The sequence below is a fragment of the Ovis canadensis genome, chromosome 17, assembly GCF_042477335.2.
Source record: "Ovis canadensis isolate MfBH-ARS-UI-01 breed Bighorn chromosome 17, ARS-UI_OviCan_v2, whole genome shotgun sequence".
Taxonomy (NCBI): domain Eukaryota; kingdom Metazoa; phylum Chordata; class Mammalia; order Artiodactyla; family Bovidae; genus Ovis; species Ovis canadensis.
Genome location: NC_091261.1, coordinates 14,591,576 through 14,615,645, shown reverse-complemented (window position 1 = coordinate 14,615,645; position 24,070 = coordinate 14,591,576). Strand labels below are relative to the sequence as shown.

General features: G+C 47.7%; 1 protein-coding gene across 6 annotated transcripts in view; it reads left to right on the top strand.

Annotated features, from left to right (window-relative positions):
- TMEM131L (transmembrane 131 like) overlaps window positions 1-24,070 on the top strand; it is a 174,517-nt gene that overhangs the window by 8,280 nt on the left and 142,167 nt on the right. For 4 of the 6 annotated variants that reach the window (XM_069557296.1, XM_069557295.1, XM_069557294.1 and 1 more), the window contains exon 3: window positions 6,609-6,652. The exons of the other annotated variants lie outside the window; for them this stretch is intronic. In XM_069557296.1, coding sequence (XP_069413397.1) covers window positions 6,609-6,652 — 44 coding nt within the window. The remainder of the gene's footprint in view (window positions 1-6,608; window positions 6,653-24,070) is intronic. 6 annotated transcript variants of the gene reach the window in all.

The following is a 24,070-nucleotide window of genomic DNA, read 5'->3' as shown; positions in this document are numbered from 1 at the left end:
ATGCTTCAGTGAACTTAGATTTGTGTGTGTGTATATATATATCCTTTCAAGTTAGTGTTTCAGTTTCTTTGGATGAATCTCAGACATGGAATTGCTGGATCATACGGTAGTTCTGGTCTTAACTTTTTGCGGAACCTCCGTATTGTTTTCCATAGTGGCTGCACCGCGTTACACCCCACCAACAGTGCCTGAGGGTCCCTTTTCTACGCATCTTCTCCAGCCTTTGTGATCTTTTGCCTTTTTGATAATAGCCTTCTGACAGGTATGGGCAGTACTCACTAGTATTTAGGAAACAGACTGTACTCGGCCTTGCAGACATTTATGACGCACATCCTGTGGGCTGAGCACTGTTTGAGGTGCTGAGGCTGTCACAGAGAACAAGGAAAGAAAACCACTGCCCGCACTGAGCTGCCTGTTTAATGGAGGCGTATGGATGATGAATGAGAAACAGAAAAAATTGTATGTTATGTAGTCTGTTAGAAGGGCGTCAGTGATACTGTGGTGGCAGACTGGAGGAAGGTTTGGACAGTAGGAATTACAGTTTTAATTGAAGAGGTCAGAGTAGGCCTATGACTCTGCAGTCCCACTCCTGGGCGAGTATCAAGAGAAAAACGTGATCTGAAAGGATGGGTGCTCCCCAGTGCTCCTTGCAGCACTGTTTACACTAGCCAAGACATGGGCGCAGCCTCACTGTCCACCATCCAGGGAATTCCTCAGGAAGCTGTGCTACCTGTGTGCAATGTACTGTTACTCAGCATCAAAAAGAATGAAACAGTGCCATGTGCAGCAACATGGACGGACCTAAACTGTCCCTGAGTGAAGTTAGAGAAGAAGTATCATGTGATATCCTTTATATGTGGAATCTAGAAAGAAATGATAAAATTAACTGCTTTGCAAAACAGGCATTTACAGACTTAAGAGAATGAACTTATGCTTGCCAGGGGGTAGGATGAGGGGAAGGGATAGTTAGGGAGCTTGGGATGGACATGTTGGTTCAGTTCAGTTGCTCAGTCATGTTCTTTGCGACCCCATGGACTGCAGCATGCCAGGCTTCCCTGTCCATCACCAACTCCCGGAGCTTACGCAAACTCATGTCCATCGAGTCGGTGAGCCATCCAACCATCTCATCCTCTGTTGTCCCTTTCTCCTCCCACCTTCGATCTTTCCCAGCATCAGGGTCTTTTCTAGTGAGTCAGTTCTTCGCATTAGGTGGCCAAAGTACTGCAGTTTCATCTTCAGCATCAGTCCTTCCAATAAATATTCAGGACTGATTTCCTTTAGGATGGACTGGTTGGATCTCCTTGCAGTCCAAGGGACTCTCAAGAGTCTTCTCCAGCACCACAGTTCAAAAGTGTCTGTTCTTCGGTGCTCAACTTTCTGTATAGTCCAGCTCTCACATCCATACATGAATACTGGAAAAACCACAGCTTTGCGACTAGATGGACCTTTGTTGGCAAAGTGGTGTCTCTGCTTTTTAATACGCTGTCTAGGTTGATCATAGCTTTTCTTCCAAGGAGTAAGCGTCCTTTAATTTCATGGCTGCTGTCACCATCGGCAGTGATTTTGGAGCCCCCAAAAATAGTGCCATTGTTTCCCTATCTGTTTGCCATGTACTAATGGGACTGGATGCCATGATCTTAATTTTCTGAATGCTGGGTTTTAAGCCAACTTTTTGACTCTCCTCTTTTTACTTTCAGAAATCAATACGCTCTTTAGTTCTTCACTTTCTGCTATAAGGGTGGTGTCATCTGCATGCCTGAGGTTATTGATATTTCTCCCGGCAATCTTGATTCCGGCTTATGCTTCATCCAGTCCGTATTTTGCGTGATGTACTCTGCATATAAGTTAAATAAACAGGATGACAATATGCAGCCTTAAGGTACTCCTTTCCTGATTTGGAACCAGTCTGTTCCATGTCCAGTTCTAACTGTTGCTGCTTGACCTGCATACAGATTTCTCAGGAGGCAGATCAGGTGGTCTGGTATTCCCATCTCTTGAAGAATTTTCCATAGTCTGTTGTGACCCACACAGTCGAAGGCTTTGGTGTAGTCAATGAAGTAGGAAACTAACAAAAAGCAAGAACTGTCTTTTTCTGTGATCCAGTGGATGTTGGCAATTTGATCTCTGGTTCCTCTGCCTTTTCTAAATCTAGCTTGAACATCTGGAAGTTCACAGTGGATGTGCTGTTGAAGCCTGGCTTGGAGAATTTGAGCATTACTTTGCTAGCGTGTGCTGCTGCTGCTGCTGCTAAGTCACTTCAGTTGTGTCCAACTCTGTGCGACCTCATAGACGGCAGCCCACCAGGCTCCCCCGTCCCTGGGATTCTCCAGGCAAGAACACCGGAGTGGGTTGCCATTTCCTTCTCCAGTGCATGAAAGTGAAAAGTGAAAGTGAAGTCTCTCAGTCGTGTCCGATTCTTAGCGACCCCATGGACTGCAGCCTACCAGGCTCCTCTGTCCATGGGAGTTTCCAGGCAAGAGTACTCGAGTGGGGTGCCTTTGCCTTCTCTATGCTAGTTTGTGAGATGAGTGCAATTATGCGGTCGTTTGAGCATTCTTTGGCATTGCCTTTCTTTGAGACTGAAGTGAAAACTGACCTTTTCCTGTCCTGTGGCCACTGCTGAGTTTTCCAAATTTGCTGGCACATTGAGGGTGGCAGTTTCACAGCATCATCTTATAGGATTTGAAATAACTCAGCTGGAATTCCGTCACCTCCAGTAACTTTGTTTGTAGTGATGCTTCCTAAGGCCCGCTTGACTTCCTACTCTGGTGTGTCTGGCTCTGGGTGAGTGACCACACCATTTTGATTATCTAGATCATAAGACCTTTTTTGTATAGTTCTGTGTATTCTTGTCACCTCTTCTTAATCTCTTCTGCTCTTTCTGTCCTTTATTGGACCCATCTTTGCATGAAATATTCCGTTCATATCTCTGATTTTCTTGAGATCTCTGGTCTTTCCCATTCTGTTGTTTTCTTCTATTTCTTTGCAGTGGTCCACTTGGAGCCCTGCATTAACACACTGTCACAGGGGGGCATGTTTTATGCTTGTGTTTTGAATGGCAGCCAGAGCCCTGCTGAAGTGTGGCTGTAGAGATTGGGGTGAGTGTGTCAAAGGCAAGTGTCGGCTGCTCAGTTCCCAGTTCAGGAGCTTGGAGCCAGGTTCTTGAGCAGAGGTTAACGTGGCGACCTTGACTGCTGGGTTTGTAAGTCATGACTGATGTTGAGGAAGATGGGCCACACAGTGACTGACACACGGGATGGGTTGAATGCGGCGGTCTTTCTCTTTGTTAACATGTTATTATTATTTTTTTCTTGGAGCGTAATTGCTGCACGACACTGTGTTAGTTTCTGCTGTCCAGTGAAGCGAGTCAGCTGTGTGTGTGTGAGTGCGCGTTCCGAGTCAGCTGTGTGTGTGTGAGTGCGCCTTCCGAGTCAGCTGTGTGTGTGTGAGTGCGCGTTCCGAGTCAGCTGTGTGTGTGTGAGTGCGCGTTCCGAGTCAGCTGTGTGTGTGTGAGTGCGCGTTCCGAGTCAGCTGTGTGTGTGTGAGTGCGCGTTCCGAGTCAGCTGTGTGTGTGTGAGTGCGCGTTCCGAGTCAGCTGTGTGTGTGTGAGTGCGCGTTCCGAGTCAGCTGTGTGTGTGTGAGTGCGCGTTCCGAGTCAGCTGTGTGTGTGTGAGTGCGCCTTCCGAGTCAGCTGTGTGTGTGTGAGTGCGCCTTCCGAGTCAGCTGTGTGTGTGTGAGTGCGCCTTCCGAGTCAGCTGTGTGTGTGTGAGTGCGCGTTCCGAGTCAGCTGTGTGTGAGTGCGCGTTCCGAGTCAGCTGTGTGTGTGTGAGTGCGCGTTCCGAGTCAGCTGTGTGTGTGTGAGTGCGCGTTCCGAGTCAGCTGTGTGTGTGTGAGTGCGCGTTCCGAGTCAGCTGTGTGTGTGTGAGTGCGCGTTCCGAGTCAGCTGTGTGTGTGTGAGTGCGCCTTCCGAGTCAGCTGTGTGTGTGTGAGTGCGCCTTCCGAGTCAGCTGTGTGTGTGTGAGTGCGCCTTCCGAGTCAGCTGTGTGTGTGTGAGTGCGCGTTCCGAGTCAGCTGTGTGTGTGTGAGTGCGCCTTCCGAGTCAGCTGTGTGTGTGTGAGTGCGCGTTCCGAGTCAGCTGTGTGTGTGTGAGTGCGCGTTCCGAGTCAGCTGTGTGTGTGTGAGTGCGCGTTCCGAGTCAGCTGTGTGTGTGTGAGTGCGCGTTCCGAGTCAGCTGTGTGTGTGTGAGTGCGCGTTCCGAGTCAGCTGTGTGTGTGTGAGTGCGCGTTCCGAGTCAGCTGTGTGTGTGTGAGTGCGCGTTCCGAGTCAGCTGTGTGTGTGTGAGTGCGCGTTCCGAGTCAGCTGTGTGTGTGTGTGTGAGTGCGCGTTCCGAATCAGCTGTGTGTGTGTGAGTGCGTGTTCGTACTGAGTTGCTCAGTCATGTCTGACTGTCTGCAACCCCATGGACTGTAGCCCACCAGCCTCCTCTGGAGGCAGTTGCCATTTCCTATTCCAGGGGATCTTCTTGATCCAGGGATTGAACCCGTGTCTCCAGTGGTGAAGAATCAGCTATATGCATTCATGCATCCCTGCCCTCTTGGGCCTCCCACCCTCCCGCCTCTCTAGGTCGTCTCAGAGCACCAAGCTGAGCTTCCGTGCATACAGCAGCTTCCCACTAGCAGTCGGATTTACACATGGTGGCATATATATCTGTCAGCCCTACTTTCCAGCTTCCTCCCCACACCCACCCCACGTGGCCGCGAGTCCGTTTTCTATGTCAGCATCTCTGTTCCTGCTCTGCTTATCTGGTTCATCTGCACCATTGCTTTAGATCCCACGCATATGTGTTAACGTAGATATCTTTTCTCCTTCTGTCTTGATTTTGTAGGCAATCTTTAAATTTTCTTTACTGAGGTAGAACTAATGTCAGCGTTAGATAAGTTGAAGTGATTCTTCTGCCCCCATCTTGTCCCTCTCCGGTGCCAGCTCCTAGTTTCTTCTCTATATCAGCGTGTTTTTTTTTAATTTCCTAGTTGTAATTTTTGTAGATTCCACATGCAAGTGATATCGTGCAGTACTTGTCTTTCTCTGTCTTATTTTCATTTTTTATGGCTGAGTAGTATCCCGTGTGTGTGTGTGTGTGTGTGTGTGTATCACATCTTCATCCATTCATCTGTTGATGGGCGTTTGGGCTGTGTCCATATCTTAGCTCTTGGGAATAGAGGTGCTGTGAACACTGGGGTGCATGTATCTTTTTCCAATCAGTGTTTTTGTTTTTCTCAGATGTATACTCAAGAGTGGAACTGCTGGGCATATATTAGTTCTGTTGTTAGCTTTTGAGAAGCCTCTGGAATACTCTCTGTGATGCCCATTCCCGCCAGCGGTAGAGGAGGGTTTCCTTTTCTTCACGTCCGGGAAAGGCAGCAGCCTTCCCTAGCCGGGAAAGCCTGTTGCAGTGGTCGCGTAGGCCTGGGTGCTGATGGTCGGGCTCATTTGCAGGCAGAAGGGGTGGAGAAGGACAGGTCTGCTGAGGGGACAGATCCTCTGCTTGGGGGTGACAGGTTTGCCCAGGGGTCAGGGGGTGTGATGGCCTCCTGGACATGAGTGGGCCCTTGGCAGGCACCCCTGACGTTGCGAGTCTGGTGTGGCTGTTTCCGGGGAGATGGTGTATAGACGCTGGAGCTGTTTAGTGGTGGGGCTGCAGCTAAGTTAACTGGTCCTGCCTGTCCTGTGGGGTCTGACCTAGCTTGTTTGAGCCTCAGCTTTCATAGGAAGGTGGGCATTGAACTAAACATGTTTAAGTGAGAGGTTGGGCTACAGACAGGGATTTGGGCCCTGTGGCTCCAGGGGCAGGTTAACAGTCAGAGGGCGTTAGTGCGTGGAGGCCTGGGCTCAGGAGGCAGGGAGGGAGAGCGGGGGGCTGGGGGTGGGGTACGGAGGAGGAGGAGGGCTGGATAGAAAGCTGCCCGTGGTGAGGCTTCGGGAGAGGACAGAAAGCAAGGGCATGAGTGCCCGCATCCACCCACGCAGCGTTGAGCTGGGTCTGCCCTTTGCTCCTGTCGCGAGTGCCTTCTCTTTTTACCCTCTTGGTGTGTGTCTCCTGGCCGCAGGGTGGCATGGTAGGTCGCGGAGATTCTGGAAGTGGATCGGAGTGCAACGTTTATGCCACTTATAGCATGGCCAGCTTCTTTATGTTGGAGTCGACATATATCGGGTGTTCATATAGGGGATTCTGAGCTATTCAGTACAGCTTTTGTATTTGGGGATTTTAATCATCATTAAACTTTGTCTCATGCAATTAAACTTGAACATCAGAAAAAGGCTCTTGGAGAGAAGAGTGGTGTCCGGCCAGCTTTGAGACCGTGCTTTGGCGGCAGTTTTAAACAGGTAGGCTGTCTGCTTGCAGGGCACATCTGCAGGGTCTGGCTGTCAGTGGTGCATTTTAGTCTCATTCTTTTTTCTAGTGAGTACTTATTGAGTGTGTGCTGTGTGGCAGGCACTGTTTTAGACAAGTTCATCACCCTCGTGGCATTTGAAGAAGTTTTTATTTTTTTGGGGGGAGATGGAGTGTTTCTCTGAAACAGCTGTTAAAGCATATTCTTTCTCAATAGGGTGATTCTGAAGACGACACAGAGGAGCAGTCTCAAGATCAGAGGTAAGGAAAGGATGGGAGCGAATCCGGGTAATCTCCCTGCCCGCTTTGGATGCTGCCGAACATCTCGGAATATGTGTTTATGTATTTAATAATACCTGTGAGAAACCTTTCTTTTTGACATTTGGGGTATCTGGACTCTCTAATAGTACGGTTTTGTTTTCAAATGAAGTTGCACGGAAAGCTCTGGAGACATCCCCCGTCCCAACTTCACGCTCCTGTGACGTCCTTGCACGCTCCGTGCTGTACACGCTCGGTTCTGTCTACACACACCTGTTGGTCATCACGATGTTGGAAGCCGCACATAACACTTTGACTAAGACCTGCTTGTGTGCAGTAGGGAAGTCAGACATTACTGTAAATAAAGCAAAATAGTTATGTTGATAATAAGAACTATCAATAATTCAACTGCTGTGGGAGAGATGAGTGAGGTCGTCACGGGGACAGGTGGTCGGAGGTGATGCTGGAGCTGAAGTGTGGGAATGCGTGGGAGCAGCCATGTGCTGGGTGGAAGGAAGGGAGGGTGCCAGGGCCCGCGGTGGGAGGCACTGGAGGCGGCGCAGGGGCCTGGAGACGGCCAGTGCGGTTCTGTAGGATAAGGGGTGAGGCGGGACCTGAGAGGAGGCCACAGGGACGAGATGCAGCTTTATTTTTCTAAGTGTGAGGTGAGTGGTTAAAAGTGGCCGGCAAATCAAAAGATGGAAACTCCATTTTTTAAGAGAGTGTCCCAGGGCTCGCTTGGTTCACTGTTGTCAAACTGGGATATCCGGTGCCTTGGAAGGACCTCAGTACTCTCTAAGTGATGCCTGGGCAAGGGGATATGTTGCAGAGAATCAGCTTCTGGATTCCCAGCATCCATGTACTGTGCGGAAACTGATCTGAGATTGCAGGTCATCGTTTCCCACCTCTTCTCTCACAATCTCACTCCTCTGCTTTGCCGAAGAAAGGCATGCCTTTGACAGGGGCCTCATTTTCCTTTGTGCTTCACCTTGGACAGAGGGACAGTTTAAAATACTGTTACTGGTTAGGAGAAAATGATTTAACTCTGATTGGATCACAGGGTCATTGGTAACTCTAGTAGTTTTCCCGTCTTTACTTTCTATAAAATTGAAGGAGGACCCAACCAAATTGGCAGTTGTTTAGACTATCAAAAGTTCTGTTTCTTTTTATTAATTTTTACTGGAGTATAGTTGCTTTATGATGTTGTGTTAGAACGCTGTAGAGAACATTGCTGTACAGTGTTCTATATAGCAGAGTGAGTCAGCTAAGCATACACCTACATGCCCTTTTTCTGGGTTTCCTTCCCGGGTAGGTCACCACAGAGCAGTGGGTAGAGTTCCCTGTGCTCCGGGTTTGGTCCTCATTAGTTACCGGTTTCACACATGCACTTGGGCATGCTGAGTCACTTCAGTCGTATCCAGCTGGGCCCTGTGGACTGTAGCCCGCTGGGCTCCTCTGTCCATGGGATTCTCTAGGCAGGAATACTGGAGTGGGCTGCCGCGCCCTCCTCCAGATTGTATGCACAGTAGTATATATATGTCAACCCTGATCTCTCAGTTCTTCCCACTCCCCCTTCTTTCCCTGGGGTCCGTAGGATCTGTGTGTCTGGGTCTCTGTGTCTCCTTTGCGTGTAAGCGCATCTGTATCATTTTTCTAGCTTCCACATTAACCATACTATACAGTGTTTTTCTGTCTGACTCCTTTGCTCTGTATGACAGTCTCTGTGTCCATCCTCCTGTCTGCAAATTGTGCAGTGTCGTGCCTTTTTGTGGCTGAGTAATATTCCATGGTACCTGTGTGTACACCACATCTTCTGTGTCCGTTCTTCTGTTGATGGACATTTAGGTTGCTTCCATGTCCTGTCTATTGTAAATAGCACTGCAGTGGATATTGGGGTGCATGTATCTTTCTGAATTGTGGTTTTCTCTGGATGTATGCCCAGGAGTGGGATTGCTGGGTCGTATGGTAGTTTTTTAAAACTAAAGCTGTTACGCTTCTCCACAATGACTGTACCAATTTACATTCCCACCAAGAGTGTAAGAGAGTTTCCTTTTCTCCACACCCTCTCTAGCATTTATTGTTTGTAGATTTTTTTGATGATGGCCATTCTGACCGGTATGAGGTGATGCCTCATTATAACTTTGATTTGCATTTCCCTAATAATTAGTGATGTTGAGCATATTTTCAAGTGCTCGTTGCCCATCTGTATGTGTGCTTTGGAGAACTGTCTGTTTAGATCTTTCACCCATATTTTGATTGGGGTTTTTGTTTTTTCAATATTGAGCTGCATGAGCTGTTTGTATATTTTGGAGATAAATCCCTTGTCAGGTGCTTTGTTTGCAAATATTTTCTCCTAGAAGTTATTTTTAATGATAGACTTTTGGCTAAAATGCTGAGGGAGGTTAGAGCATGGAGGGACAGTGCTGTACCAAAGGTGGTTCTTCCATTCACATCTATATGAACAAACTTTCTCAGTGCTTGCATTAAAAAAAAAAGGACAAGAAAAATAAGAACAAATTGATGCTAATTAAACTTGTCTCATTCTAACAGTAATATTCACATAAATCAATTAGAAGGGAAAAGACAGTTTATTCATCTCATTAAAGGATGCAGTTTTGATAAAATTATGTTCAATTACCTATGAAAGTTTGTAAAGTTTCTTGATCAGTTGTGTGCTAATAAAATTATGATGATTCAGAAGAAAAAAAAGAACAACTTAGATCCTGTGGTCGTAAGATATTTTAAAAAATCCTGAAACCTCAGTTTGAGCCCATGGTTTTGTTGAAAGAGGCTTTGAACATAAAGCTATTTTAGGTTAAAATCCTTTTGAGAGAATATCCAGCAATACAGGGAAGTCCATCTGTATATTTTGATGATGATGAAAGTTATTGCAGTGGTATTTAGATTCCTTTGAATATAATTTTAGAAGTGTGAGTCTGATTAAAATTGCCAGTATTTACAATATGTCAGAAATTACATTTTTTGCCAACATTTAGATTCACAGTATATGTAACATTTTAGATGTTTGAGATTACTTAAATATATGGGTCAAAGCTTGAAGTTTGTCACAGTCTGGGAGCAAGAACAGCTGAGTGCTGACGGTGGTTCTAGCTTGGCTGGCAGCGGTGGGGACAGAGGGCGTGGACAGTTCTGCGGTGCACTTGGGTTGACTCAGTTGTGGAGATGGAGAGAAGCCTGGAGCAGCGATGATATGATGGGAAAGGTTAGTGCAGGGCAGGCGGGAACTCTGCTTGGCTGCCTCCTAGGAATCTCAGACTTGATGAGACAGGAGGCACTGTGAGCTCGGGAGTGAGTGTGAGCTGCTGGGAGCTAGGGGGTGAGTGTGAGCTAGGGTGTGGGCTAGGGAGGCCAGGCTGCGTCTTCAGGGGCCTTGTCCTTTGTACCTTTGCCCTGGATTTCTGCTTTCACAGATGCTTCTTTCTTATTAATAAGAACTAGTTTCTTCTCACCAGTTTCCCGCCATACTTAGAGATATGGAGTCGATTTTGCCCTCTTCCTCTTTTGATGTGGATAGTTGGCGTGCGGGTGTAGGGGGCGTTGAGTTAGTGGCTTTCAGACTTACGGACAGCAGCTTAGTGAGAGGCCTTTTGCGCTGTGATTGCTTACTACCCACAGGCAGTTAACGGGGGTGTATGACTATGTGCTCCTGCTAATTTATTTGTAAAATAGCACTTAACCTGTCCTACCTGTGGTGCACTCTGTTTTCTTCTCCATTTAAAAAAATTGTGGCAAAATCCGTGGAACACCCAGCACTTTAGCCAGTCTGCAGCTCGGCACCACAGAGCTTGCTTCAGTCTCTTCCATTGAAAAAACACCAGCTGCCACTGCCGAGCTGACTTCAGAACTCCTTCATCACGATTCCCTGCTGGCTCAACCCCGATCTGTATGTTTCAGTCTTCTCAAGGACCAGTATTCCAGCGCTTTGCTGTTGCTTCATCCCTAGTTGCTCTCCTTTTTGCTGGACTTCCAAGCCTCTTGGGTTTTTCTGTTGTTGATGTTGTTGAATGTTTTTCCTTTTGTGTAAAGGCAAGACCATGATGAAGGTTGGATGCTGCAACCAGAAAACCTTCTCTGTGTCCATTTTCTGAAAATGTTGCTTCTGGAGTTTTCGCTATGAATTCTCTGTAAATCTAACATCCTGTGATGGGTCAGTCACCTACGTACTTACTGTTCGTTTACCTTCTACTGTGCAGTTGGAACTTTTTTAAAAATGAAGATTTTTAGTACTTTCAAAGCTCGTAGATTCTCTTGCTCCTTTTTTTTTTTTCAATTAAAAAAGTGTTTTTTGGCTGCATCATGCAATATGAGGGATCTTAGTTCCCCAACCAGAGATGGAACCTGTGTCCCCATGCCGTGGAAGCACGGAGTCCTAACCACTGAACTGCCAGAGAAGTCCCTCTTGCTACTTTTAAATTAAGCCTTTTGCTTTAGGATAGATGTAGGTTTATGGGAAAGCTGTAAAGATGGTACAGAGAGTTCCCTGTCTACCCTTGGCGCAGTTTACCCCAGTGGTAATCCCTTATGTGACTGTGGTCCATTGATCACAACTCAGAAACCAATGTGGGTATGTTACTGTGAACTAAACTCCACGCTTGATTCAGATTTCCCTGGTTTTCCCCTGACGTTCTCTGTCCTAGGATCCTGTCCAGGAACCCACGTGACTTTTAGTTGTCGTGTCTCAAGGTCCTTTTCATTGTGACAGTCGGTCAGAGTTCCCTTGTTTTCGAAACCATGGCAGTTTTGAGGAGTTCATCCTTCAATTTGGGGTTGTCTGAGGTTTTTCCTCGTGGTTAGATTGAGGTTATGGGGGAGGAAGACCTCAGTTACAAATTGCCGTTCTTGTCATATAGCAAGGGTGTTGGCTGTCAATGTGACACCCCTTCAGTGCTGACCTTGACCACCTGGCTGAGTTACTGTTTGTCGACTGGAAGCTTCTTTGCTTACCTCTTTCCGTACTGCCCTCTTTGGAGGCAAGTCATTAAGGAGAATAAGCTCCGCTTGCATAAATTGTTTAGAATTCCTCCATATGGGAGCTATGTCTGTTCTCTCTTATTGATTTGTTCAGTCACTTATTTATGTCATGGATGTTTATTTTATACTTTGGACGATAGTCCAATAGTAGGGCGGTGTTGCTATTTTGACTTTTTATTTTATTTAGTTTTGGCTGTGCCGGGTCTTCATTGCCACTCGGGCATTTCTCTAGCTGCAGTGACTGGGGGCTGCCCTCCCGTTGCGTTGTGGCGGCTGCCCGTGCTGTGGAGCATGGGCCCTACGGTGCTCAGGCTTCAGTAGCTGCGGCACGCGAGCTCAGTATTTGTGGCTCCTGGGCTCTGTAGAGCACAGGCTTAGTGACTGTGGCACACGGGCTTAGTTGCTCTGTGGCGTGTGGGATCTTTCCAGATCAGGGATCGAACCTGCGTCTCCTGCATCGGCAGGCAGATTCCTTACCACTGAGCCACCAGGGAAGCCCTGCTCTGCTATTTTAACACCCTTTATTCTTAACCTTATTTATAAAGTCGTTAGTATGTCCTTACACATTTTTCAAACAGTTTTGTGATTTTCATTTTAATTACTACTCTGCTGTGCCAGCGCTAATGACTTCGAGGTGAACTGGAAGTCAGTGGAGGCGGCACATGTGAATTCCACAGAATGAATGCTCTGTCTCTGAGAGAACCTGTGTAGAGGAACAGCTGCTAACTTGGGCAATTGATTTGACCACAAAACAGTCTCAGTACGTTCTCGGAAAAGTGGCGGTGGCCTTGACTTCTGGCACTGGAGAGAGTGCAGACAGAGAAGGGGGCTCTGTGTTTCCCTCCTGACTAGCCAGGGCGGGGTCCTCGCTGACTACTGTAGGTTCTGGGGCGTGGGGTTTCTAGAGCAGCTTGCCTGTGATCTCAGACAGAGTTTGGGAAAGCTTTTAGGGTAATTGGCCTCACTGAAGATTTTGTTTATATTATCTTGACTTCATCTTCTGTGAATGCTATGTAATTGTACTTGGTTGAAAGCCAGAAAAGCAATATTTGAAAACCTTTCTCCCCTCGCTCTTCTCCATCCCCATTTTTCCCCTGGGTGTTCTCAGATATCAGCAGTAATCTGCTCCTCTGCTGAGAAGGGTTGCTGTTGGGGATTCAGTGGCGGGAGAAAAGGGGAGCTGGCTGGCTTCAGCCCTTAGAACTGGCTGCTCTCTGGAAGCATCTCTGAAAAGCCTTTTTGGGGTCAGTTTGTTAGAATGTGAAAAATTTAAGCGTTGGCAAAGTATAAATAGTATGTTATTTCCGCTTTTAAAATGGTTATGTCAAACTCCTGCATACTGACTGGCTCTGGGGTGTCCAGGGAAGGTGGTGGTGGTTTTTAATGTACTTCTGTCTGGTAGCAGCGGCAACACGTGTGCTCCTGAAACCGGCTCCATCAGTTAAGAGGCCGATCCTGAGTCAGAACATGAAGACGATCTCAACCTTTCAGCAACATTCTGAAAGATGTAATTGCAGGCAGTAACGGCTTAATCTTCAGGGAAGCTTCCTCTTGGCAATGGCTGGGCCTCAGAGCCCCCAGGGGAACGGAACTACTTTCCACTCCTCTTTGTTTTCAACCCTGGAGTTCCCTACCTGCTGATAGGGTCGTGCATTTTAACCTGAGCTTGCCTCTGCCTCCCCTCCCGGGTTTTCATGGAGGAGGGACTTGAACCTCCTGCCCCGGGGGGCACTGTGCGGTCCTGGGGGCCACTGTGCGGTCCCGGGGGAGCACGCCCCCTCCGCTGCCCCGCGCCGTGCGCATGCTTCTACAAGCCAGAATCAGGGTTTCCCTCGCCTCCTGTCTGCGCCTTGTCCCCGGGGGCTCACTGTCTGGCTGGATCTTTTTCACACCGTCTCCTGCCTCGGTTTCACAGCTACCCAGCCTGTTCTCCGTGTCCCTTCCCAAGTCACGTATCTAAACCTTGGGTGCGTCCTTGCCTGCCGTTGCTCTTAAAAGCGGCCTTTTGGGGACCCCTTGCCTTCTGAGCCTGGCACAGAGGCCTTTTGTGATGCCGCTCTCCTCTGCGCACTTTACCCCGCCACCCTTCTCGCTTCCTCTCATGCACGTGGCCCCTTTCCCTTTGCAGGAACTCTTGTCTCTTCCCCCGCAAGGCCCTAACCCGGCTCTGTCTGTCCTGCTCTGCAGGGACCAGGGCAGTCCTGCCGGCTCCGGTGCTTACTCCTGTGTTTAAAGTCACCTTCCTCAGGATGCCCACCTACCTGTCCGAGTCTCAGTCAGCGGATCCCCCAGCACCTAACCACTGGCTAACACCGAGGAGGGGGTCTGCTAAGTGAAGGGGCAAGCCCTCCTATCTTTAAGTCTCCGAAACGGATCGCTTGTCATACTTCACGTGCCTTTCGTATCCAAGCACACAAACCGTCTTTGTCACTGAAACCACAGAACTGGTATTCCTACTAGGGGTTGTGGGTTTTAACTTGGATTGTTGCAGTTGGTGCGTTTTTAATGAGAATGGGTTATTAGCTCTGTCCCTGTGCCCTGCGGTGCCTTCTACAGGGTCGTGGGGCCCGAGGGCGTGCAGAGTGAACGTGTTCAGTCATGGTTTTCGTTGCTGTGACAGTGTGAAGTGAATTTCCTTAGACTGCAATAGGGCTCATAATTTGGGTGTTGGCCTTAGGATTACAAGCTTTTAAATAGGGTTCTTTGTACATATTAAATTTGTTAAGCCACAAAACCCTTTTCGGCTGTTTTAGGTGGTGAAACTTCTAGCAAAGCTTGTTTGACACTTATATAATTTTTAGGCCTCATCTGAAATCACTTGGGAAAATGGAATAATAGGATCAGAATCTTATACTGATTTTCACTGAAAGGTTTTCTTTTCTTGAATATGTATTTTTTACACACTCTGGTGTGATTCAGTTCAGTTCAGTCACTCAGTCATTTCTGACTCTTTGCAACCCCTTGGACTGCAGCACACCAGGCTTTCCTGTCATTCACTGTCTCCCAGAGCTTGCTCAAACTCATGTCCATTGAGTCGGTGATGCCGTCCAACCATCTCATCTTCTGTCATCCCCTTCTCCTCCTGCCTTCAGTCTTTCCCAGCATTAGGGTCTTTTCCAATGAGTTAGCTCTTTGCATCCAGTGGCCAAAATTCGGAGTTCCAGCTTCAGCATCAGTCCTTCCAGTGAATATTCAGGACTGATTTCCTTTAGGATGGACTGGTTGTATCTTGCAGCCTATGAACAGTATGAAAAGGCCACAAGATACGACACTGGCGTGGTTAGACTTGTGCTAATTTGTATCTTTAATTAAAAAGGATAGTTGAGTCAGCTTTAATGATTCCAGGTGTATTTTGAAGGTTTAGTTTAGAACAGACAAAACACATCATTAATGTTGATATTCCCGAAACAAAAAAGGGGAATTGGAGATCCCGAAACAAAAAAAGGGGAATTGGAGAGCTTGGGTGTGTTTCATAAGAACCTCTGTGTCCATTAACTTAGACTCGGTCGGGTCGCCTTTAGGAGAAGTGACTTAACTTGGTACTGAAGGCCCAGCCTCACCAGCCTCCTTCCCTAGGCCATCCCCTGGCCTGCCTGGTTACTTACTACGTTTCTGTAAAGTTCTGTAAAGATGGTGGAGACGTGTTGTGACATCAAGCCTCTTACTGCTTAAGGTGGCAGCGCCTGGGATTTCAAGGTTCAAAGAAATATAATTTCCCAAGGCAGTATTCTCTGTCTGGGAACACCAATAATGAGTTAACGGGGTCTCCTGGGAGCTTGTTACTCTCGTTTTAAGTGAATTGTCGTCAAATTATTAGTTTGTTGTAAGAGTCTTCCACGTAGGAAATAGGACTCCAGAGTAATAGTGGTCCCTCCTCCCCGGTAAATGTGACCAAAGAACATTGCCACTTTACAAATAATTACTGCGGTAGTCTGGACAGTGTTTCATAGAGGCGCTCAATAAAGATGTTTTTGGAACCATTGCGTTAGGATTTACCATTGCATCTACTTTGTAAATGATGTGAGAAAAAGTCTCATTTGTGAACTGTAGTCCTTCCCAATGTTTTCCCTCAAAGCAGTGGGGATGTAGTTTTGAAAAGTCTGCTGTGGGTATGAAAAGTCTTTTAAATTAAACAACTTATTGAGAATTTTCAGTCATTTAAAAATTACTCACTGATTATTCCCTTTTTTTTTTTTTTTCTTTCCCAAATCTAATAAAACCCATGTTTCAGGAACACAGAGAGCCTGTGCACTTTCTGGCATTCTCTCTCCTCTGCTACACAGATGCTTACCCCGGTCTGAGAAGCGTGGGTTTAGCGCCATTCCTGCTTTTTCCCCTTACTCCCAAGTCCTGTTGTTTCTGCCCGGTTTGTTCAAGTAAACACGGCTCTGCCTTCCGAGCATGTGGCTGTTGGGCTAAAACTACACTTCTCCAGTAGGAAAGATAATTTGCCATTTGTGGAACGTCTGGAAGTGCCCTCTGCTGTGCTTGAAGCAGTTCCTAGGAAACAGCAAAGACACAGTCTGTGACCTCCCAAGTTGACCTTTGTGAAAATGTGCACATTAATCCACATTGATGTCATGCCTGGTACAACAGTGACTTTCAGGATTGTGCTCCCCTGTGAAAGTTCATTCCTTTATTGAGCTACCACTGAATTGTTGATAAGAGGTAAAGTCCAGTTTGAATAACAGTGCAACAGTGTTCCAGGTGATAACTTACAGCAGGTGTGTGTGTACATACTGTGAATTTTTGGTGGAGTAATTCTTCTGGGAATATGATTCATCTTTCTCTCTTAAAATCAGGCCATGTCAATCCAGTTAATCCACTCAAAATCAGATTTAAGTCATTGCCCTTGTTTTCACAGTTTGCAGAGTCCTTTCTCATGCATTGTTCTTAGAAAACCAGGTGGATGTGTGCTGGTTTCCCCATTTTATAGATGGGGAACGAGTTCATAAAGCCCAACAGTTGAAGATCACAGAGCTGCGTGGTGGCAGGCCCATAAGTGAAAGTGTCCTCTTTCTAGGTATACCTGTCTGTCTTATCTCTAAAGAGGAATCATAAAAATAAAAATTAAAAAAAATAAACTAAAGTAAAGAGGAATCAGTTAGATGACTCTCTTCCCAGTTAGATGTACTGGTGCCCGGGGTTGATGGGTGAAGGCAGTTCAACTCTCTAGTAAGCTTTGGTGGTGTAGGGTACCTGGCAAACCCCCTGAAACAAAGGAGCATGGCACTTGTAAGGCAGACCCAGAGCTGGGTCTTCAGTCAGCCTTCACGGGCTGCTAGATAGCTTCTTCCAGAGAAGGCGATGGCGCCCCACTCCAGTACTCTGGCCTGGAAAATCCCATGGACGGAGGAGCCTGGTGGGCTGAAGTCCATGGGGTCGCTAAGAGTTGGGCACGACTGAGCATTTTCACTTTCACTTTTCACTTCCATGCATTGGAGAAGGCAGTGGCAACCCGCTCCAGTGTTCTTGCCTGGAGAATTCCAGGGGTGGCAGAGCCTGGTGGGCTGCCGTCTGTGGGGTTGCACAGAGTCGGGCACGACTGGAGCGACTCAGCAGCAGCAGCAGAGAGCTGCTTCGGTTTACGGTGTTTCCAGGTGCTGCTGCTCACCCACTGACTGTCAGCTGCGAGGCTTTTGGAATAGTCTGGAAAGTGCATATCTGGAATTTTAGTACTTGGTGGAACACATGCCCGTGTAATACATGCTCAGAGGTTGCCCTCTGTCCTGGATGGACGTGTTATCCTGTTAGCTTGCTTTGTGATTTTCAGCTTCAAGTAACAGAAAGTCCTGACTCGACAGGCTCAAACAATGAAGGAGTTATGTCACCTAACAAGAAACCAGGAGGCAGGGTGGTGCTGGTTGGATTTGCTGAGCAGTGGGCGTTGGCCGCGGCAGCCAGGCCCTTCCCACTTGTCCGCACTGCTGAGTCCCACCGCGCCCGGGTGGTGCTCACTGCCTGGGTGAGCATCCAGGGGCAGGTGAAGAACCTTCCTCCTGGGCCCCTTTCCCAGGAGCACCCCTCAGCGACTTCCCCTTACGCCTCACACCTCAAAATGGGTCCATCCCAGCCTGAACCCCTTTCTCAGGAGCACCCCTCAGCGACTTCCCCTTACGCCTCACACTTCAAAATGGGTCCATCTCAGCCTGAACCCCTCCTGGGCCTCGGTGGTGGGGCTGCTCGGCTTGGGAGGGGCGCTTCCTGCCTGGCGCAGGCTTTGTCTTTGAGGTGGGTGGGTGAAAGGGGAGGGAGGGCAGGCTGGCTGCAGGGGTGCCAGCAGCTCTTCACGTGCGCCCAATGCAGAGTGAGAGGCCTGGGCAGCGTTTCTGGAGGTGCAGTCCTGGAACCAGCAGAATCAGCACCACCTGGGAACCTGTTAGGCCGGCTCCCAGACCCCACCCAGCCCGGCTTCTGAATCAGAAGCTCTGGGGCGGGATCTGCGAGCTGTTTTCTCACCCCTCCAGGTGATTCTGGCGCGGGGAGGTCCAGCCGAGGCCTCCGAGAAGGCACATTTCGAGACACACTTTGGGTTGAAGGTGGAATGATGGGTGGCCGAGGCGGTCTCCGAGGTGAAGCCGGGAGGCTGCCTGCGCTCAGCTCGCGCACGGGCCGCCCAGCAAACCTTGGATATCTGCACGCCCTTGATGGTGCCACCCTTCGCCAGCCGATGCGGTTCTCTGTCCTAGTGATGGGCAGGGCGGGTCCGCCACCCGGGCCCACCGTGTCCCCGCAGGCCGTCGAGGTCGGCTTCCTGGGAGGAGGGAGGAACTTTCTCAGGGATAATTCATTCATTATAAGGGAAGTGAGTCTGGCAGAAAACCTTGGCCCAGTAACAGAGAGTCTCAGTTATGGGAGGGGAGTGGCCACCGGCAGTACAGGGTGTGTGTGAGCGTGGATCTGTCCCTGGCCCAGCTCCCTCTAGGCACATGGCTCTGTGTGTGTGTGTGTGTGTGTATGAGAGAGAGAGGGAGCACGAGTCTGTAGGGGGTTTGTTGGGGCAGGAGGATATTAAGTAAAAACCGAGAGAAGTGCTCTGAATACTCTGTGAGGACCTGGGGTGGGCGGGCGCCGCCCGCTCTGGGGGCACCTGGCCATCCCGCCTCACACCCCAGCCCCCTCAGGGTGCCGGCCTGGCTCAGGAGCCGGGATGGGACCCTCGGGTGGGGGTGCTGGAGAGAAGGGCGATGGCTGGGGCCGGGCCTGGGGCGGCGGAGCCTGGGGAGGCGGGAGGCCTCCGCCAGCCGGACCAGACAGGGATTCCTCGGGGCTCTCCTGGCGAAGTGGGGGCGTTTGCCAGCGGAAGGGGCAGGAGGCGGAAGCCCAAACTGAAGTGTGCTGTGTTCGCTTCCTAGGGCGGCCATAGCAAAGGACTTCCCAGTAGCTTGAAACAGCAGAAGTTTATTCTCAGTCCTGGAGAGCCGAGTCGGAGCAGCGCCCCTCTGCCTCCGGAGCCCGCAGGGACTCCCTCCTTCCCCTCTAGCTCCTGCTGCTTGGCCGTGACCTTCGCCACTCCGGCTTGCAGCTGCATTCCTCTCGCCCCCTGTGCTGTCTCAGAACAGCAGCATGCTGAGTCAGGGGGCCGCCCTGCCCCAGGACGACCTGATCCTAACTGGTCATGTCTTCAGCGACCCTGTTTCCAGTAAGGTCTCGTTCTGAGGTCCTGGCGGCTAGGATGTCAGCGTGTCATCTAAGGGGGACACAGTTCAACCTGTTACGTACAGAGGCTCATTTGTGAGCCTTTTGGGAGCCCACTTCCCGTGCCCTCCCCTGACCCTGGGGCTCCTAGGAAGTAACTGGTGTTGGGCTAGGGGTTTGCATTTTGAGAGCTGCACTTACAGTTATGCAGCTCTATCTGTAAGAGCACGCCCATGGGAATTCTTTTTTTTTTTTTTTTTTTTTACGCCAAATTGTGCACACCAGGTACGAGTAATTTTTTATGATTTTTTTTAACTCGGTGGAAATAAGTGGGAAGGTGGAAGAATATTTCCGTATCCACTGAAGCTTAGCAAATAGACAAAACCTTGCAATCAAACCACAGTCCTTAGGTTAGAATTCAGAAAAACCCAACTACTGAAACTGCTGCCAGGCCGAGTGTGCTGTGTTGGGGTGTGTGGACGTGTCTTAAACAGGCTTCATTCCCAGTTTAAACCCAGCAAGTGAATCCATGTGGGTTGACCCACATGCCGGCACAGATCCCTGTGAGCCATTCATCAGTTCGCAGGGAGAATCCTCTTGTTGTTCCCTGGAAATGCTTGAATCAGTGTGAGTCTTTCTGCTTCGTATACTTGGACTGCAGTTACCCAGGGGTCTGAGAGTGCCAGCAGTGAGGCGTTGGTACCGGTGATGTAGATTTTAGTACTTCATGGAGCAGCCTCCTTTCAGGTGGATGGATGTTCCATTCACGTTGCCTGTTGGTTTGACTTTCATGTAACTTTAATTAGTAGATGAATGCTTTGGGAACATCTGATCTGTGATCTTGAAATTGGTTACGGTTGGCGTGATTCACGGGTAATTAGGTGCCTTCGAAGTGACTCCTCTAGTCATTAGAGGGCCGGGGTAATTTGAGGTTGAAATGTGAGAATGAGATGGAGAAGGCCCTTGTGCTCTATCCCTTAATCTTTTAATCCATTTAACCTGGTTTGTAAATTCAGGCTTCGTTTTAATTTGAGATATATTTAGGTAGCTTGAAGAGGTTTCATTAATTCACCACATTTAGGCCATAATTAAGGGAGGGAGGTTATTCCTAATTGCCTAAACTCCTTAAAGTTACCGTGGGTACAGCAAGAATCCATTAAAAATGTGTGGCTCCCTGTTGGAAACTGAAATTCCAGGTTGGAAAAGTGAGCTGACAACCAAAGGAAACAGGCATGACGATAACAGAACCCAGTTCGGAAGTATGTTTGCAGCATGTGGTGTAGTTCGTGGACACACACCTATGAAGTAACCTGGTCTCTTGCTGAGTTTAAGGAGCATTTCTCACTTAAATGCACACTATTTGCATTTTCTTTTTATTTCTGCTTTTGAATTGGGGGTTAAAGGGGAAACTGGAGAAGGAGAGAGATGCTTCAGGAGACCTGCACACCTGTAATAGTGACTAGTAAAAGGAGGGGAAAGTGAAGTTGCTCAGTTGTGTCCGACTCTTTGTGACCCCATGGACTGTAGCCTATCAGGCTCCTCCGTCCATGGGATTTTCCAGGCAAGAGTGCTGGAGTGGACTGCCATTTCCTTCTCCAGGGATCTTCCCAACCCAGGAATCGAACCCTGGTCTCCCGCATTGCAGGCAGATGCTTTACCGTCTGAGCCACCGGCGGGGAAGTAAATGGAATAAGAAACTGGGACAAGGAAAAAAAAAACCCAGCTAGATAGAGGGTCTGGATTGCATGCATTTTTGGGTATGTGCCTTCCTTGCAACTTGGAATTTTGATCAGGTTAGATGGTGGTTATGGGTGTTAATGGTATGAAATTAAATCTCCAGTCTTTTGTATTGTTTTCTTAGTGACCTATGTCAGTTTGCTGTCCCTCTATAAGTAAAATCCTTCAGGTGGTTGGTAAAAATCACTTTTTTCCTGTTTAGCAACAACTTTAAATATGTTGTCACACTAGTCATTTTAGTCCAGTTTGTATAGTTTGCATTTTTTTTAAAATAGGAAAAGCTCTCCATACACATTTAGTATAGTTTGTCTCGTGTTGCTTTTTAGTAGTACACATGGTCTCCGACTTAGGATAGCTCAGTTTACAATTTTTCCACTTTACACTGTCTCGAAAGTGATACGCATTCAGTAGGGATTGTATTTGGAGTTTTGAATTTTTGTCTTTTCCTAGGCTAGTGATAGGAGGTGGGATCCAATTTCATGATGCCGGGTGGGGTGGCCGTAGCTCCCATCAGCTCCGCCATCACAAGGGGAAGTAGCTGATAACACTGATAGCCGTTCTGCTCCCCACTTTTAGTACAGTGTTCCATCAATTATATGAGGTACTCAATACTTTATTATCAAATAGGCTTTGTTGTTACATGACTTTGCTTAACTGTGGGCTAACGTAAGTGTTCTGAGCACCTTTAAAGTAGGCTGGGCTAAGCAATCTGGTGTTTGGTGGGTTAGGCGTATTAAATGCATTTTTAACTTATGGTGAGTTTGTCTGGATGTAACCTCATGGTGAATTGAACTTCCGTACTTATATAGTTTTTTTTTTTTTAAGGTTTCTTTTTGGTTTCCCAAATAAGGATTCTCAGTATCTGAAAATTACTTAGGCTATTACAGTCTGTAAGTTTTCTAGACTTATATAGCTTTTGGAGTATTTTTCCTGTAATGTCTAGTTCTGGATGTGTTTGGTGACACTCGATGCATGTTACTTCTACTGTAAAATAGAAACCTGATTAAGACTTTAGCGTACTTACTTTAGTACGCTCTTTCTCATGAAAAGTTAAGTCGGTTCTGGCCTTCAGGGAGGAGGGCTGGGGGGGAGGCTGGCGTGACCTTTGACGTTGTGTATGCCACTGCCCATGGGGTGGTCAGGTTGGCCCGCTGCCCTTGGAGCTGTGTCCTCCAGGGCGGGTGTCTCATTCAAATTTGTACAAAAGCACCATATGGGCGAGTCCTGAACTTGGCTCTGCTTGCTACAGTTTTTATTATACTGAGCATCATTCCCTTTGTAGCCTTAAAAATTCACTTAGATATTAATTAAAATGCTAATTCTTTGAGCATGCTTTAGCATACTGGTTTTCCCGTGCACTTGCTAACCTGTGGCGCTTTTCAGCGTGAAGCACATAGCTTTGTGTTCTCATTCGATCCATATAACCTTGTAAAGGAGATCCCATCTGGAAAACGGGGTAAGGACACCCAGGTTCTGTGGGTAGAGACCTGACATTTGTTGAACATTGAACATCTCTGGTGGTTTTTGTAGTATCAGCTTGTTTAATTCATAGAGCAAGAAGAAGCGGCTGTCTCTCCACTCTGCTGTGACTCGGAGGCTGTGCCTCTAGGGGCCTGAGTTCTCCCACAGCTGAGAGGAGTGGAGCTGAGATGGGAGTCCAGCTGTCAAACCACCAGACTTTGGGTTTCTCTCTATAGGTGTGATGTCAATGATTAATAGAAGAAGTAGAAAATTCTCACTTGCTCTCGTTTCTGTCTTCCTTCTATAGTTTCCTTCAATTCTAACATGAGAAGAACAAGAAAAACAAGATGGAATAGTGCTGTTTATTTACATGTATTGAAATGTTGTTAATCCACGTAAGCTGGGAAAATGCAGCATTGAGTTATGGGAACTTTGACCTAAAGATTAAAAGAACAGTGAAAAAATACATAATTTAGCCCAAGGGAAATGATCTAATATCCACCGTGATGGTGACTTACAAATTAGCCTGTTGGTTGGATTGTAGGTAATTCTTAATAATTAAATGTGTAGTCTTATTTTTCTCTTGAGTTCACCCTGGATTAAAAATAGAGGGAGCTTGCTGAAGAGCTGTGTTTTCATCCACCCTTATTCAAGTCTTCACATTTTAAAATTTTAATGATGTTTCAGCTGGAGATGTTTTCAACGACTATTTTGAATAGTCATTAATAAATGACTATTAATAAGATTAATAGTAATTAATAAATGATCAACCAGCCCATCCTAAAGGAGATCAGTCTTGGGTGTTCATTGGAAGGACTGATGGTGAAGCTGAAACTCCAATACATTGGCCACCTCCTGCAGAGTTGACTCATTGGAAAAGACCCTGATGCTGGGAGGGATTGGGGGCAGGAGGAGAAGGGGATGACAGAGGATGAGATGGCAGGATGGCATCACTTGATGGATGTGAGTTTGAGTGAACTCCGGGAGTTGGTGAAGGACAGGGAGGTCTGGCGTGCTTCGATTCATTTGGTCGCAGAGTCGGACTCGACTGAGCAACTGAACTGAATAGACATTAATAGATGTGCTCAAAACTTTGTTTAAATCATTGTTTGAGTTTTAAGGTTATGCATAAAATAGCTCAAATTTCCTACATTTTACCTGGGGAAAATGACTATTCTGCCGTACTCAGTGGTTAAAAGATAACATGCCAGTAATAGGAAGCTGGTATTTCATATTTCTGGAAAGCCCTGAAATGTGCTGGTTAAACTCGGACATTATGAACGCAGGATCTGCTCTCAAGGATTGTGCTTCATTTTAAGGGAAGGAGCGCATGACTTTGAGGACATATGGATTAATGTGTGTTTATGCCCTGGGTTGTCAGCTTAGTTCTTTTTATTTATATCTTCCCTGGACTTCGTGTGACGTTGCATTAGGGCTGGTGGGGGAGGCACAGAGAAAGTGTGATGTGGGTAGGTTGAGGAGTTGTGGATGGGAGTGGAGGGGCCAGGATGGTAAGCCAAGAGCCAGGGTCACGGCCCTGCCCTTCTGTCAGCGCCCTGGTGGTTGTGGGCAGAGCTGTGTAGGAAGACGTGC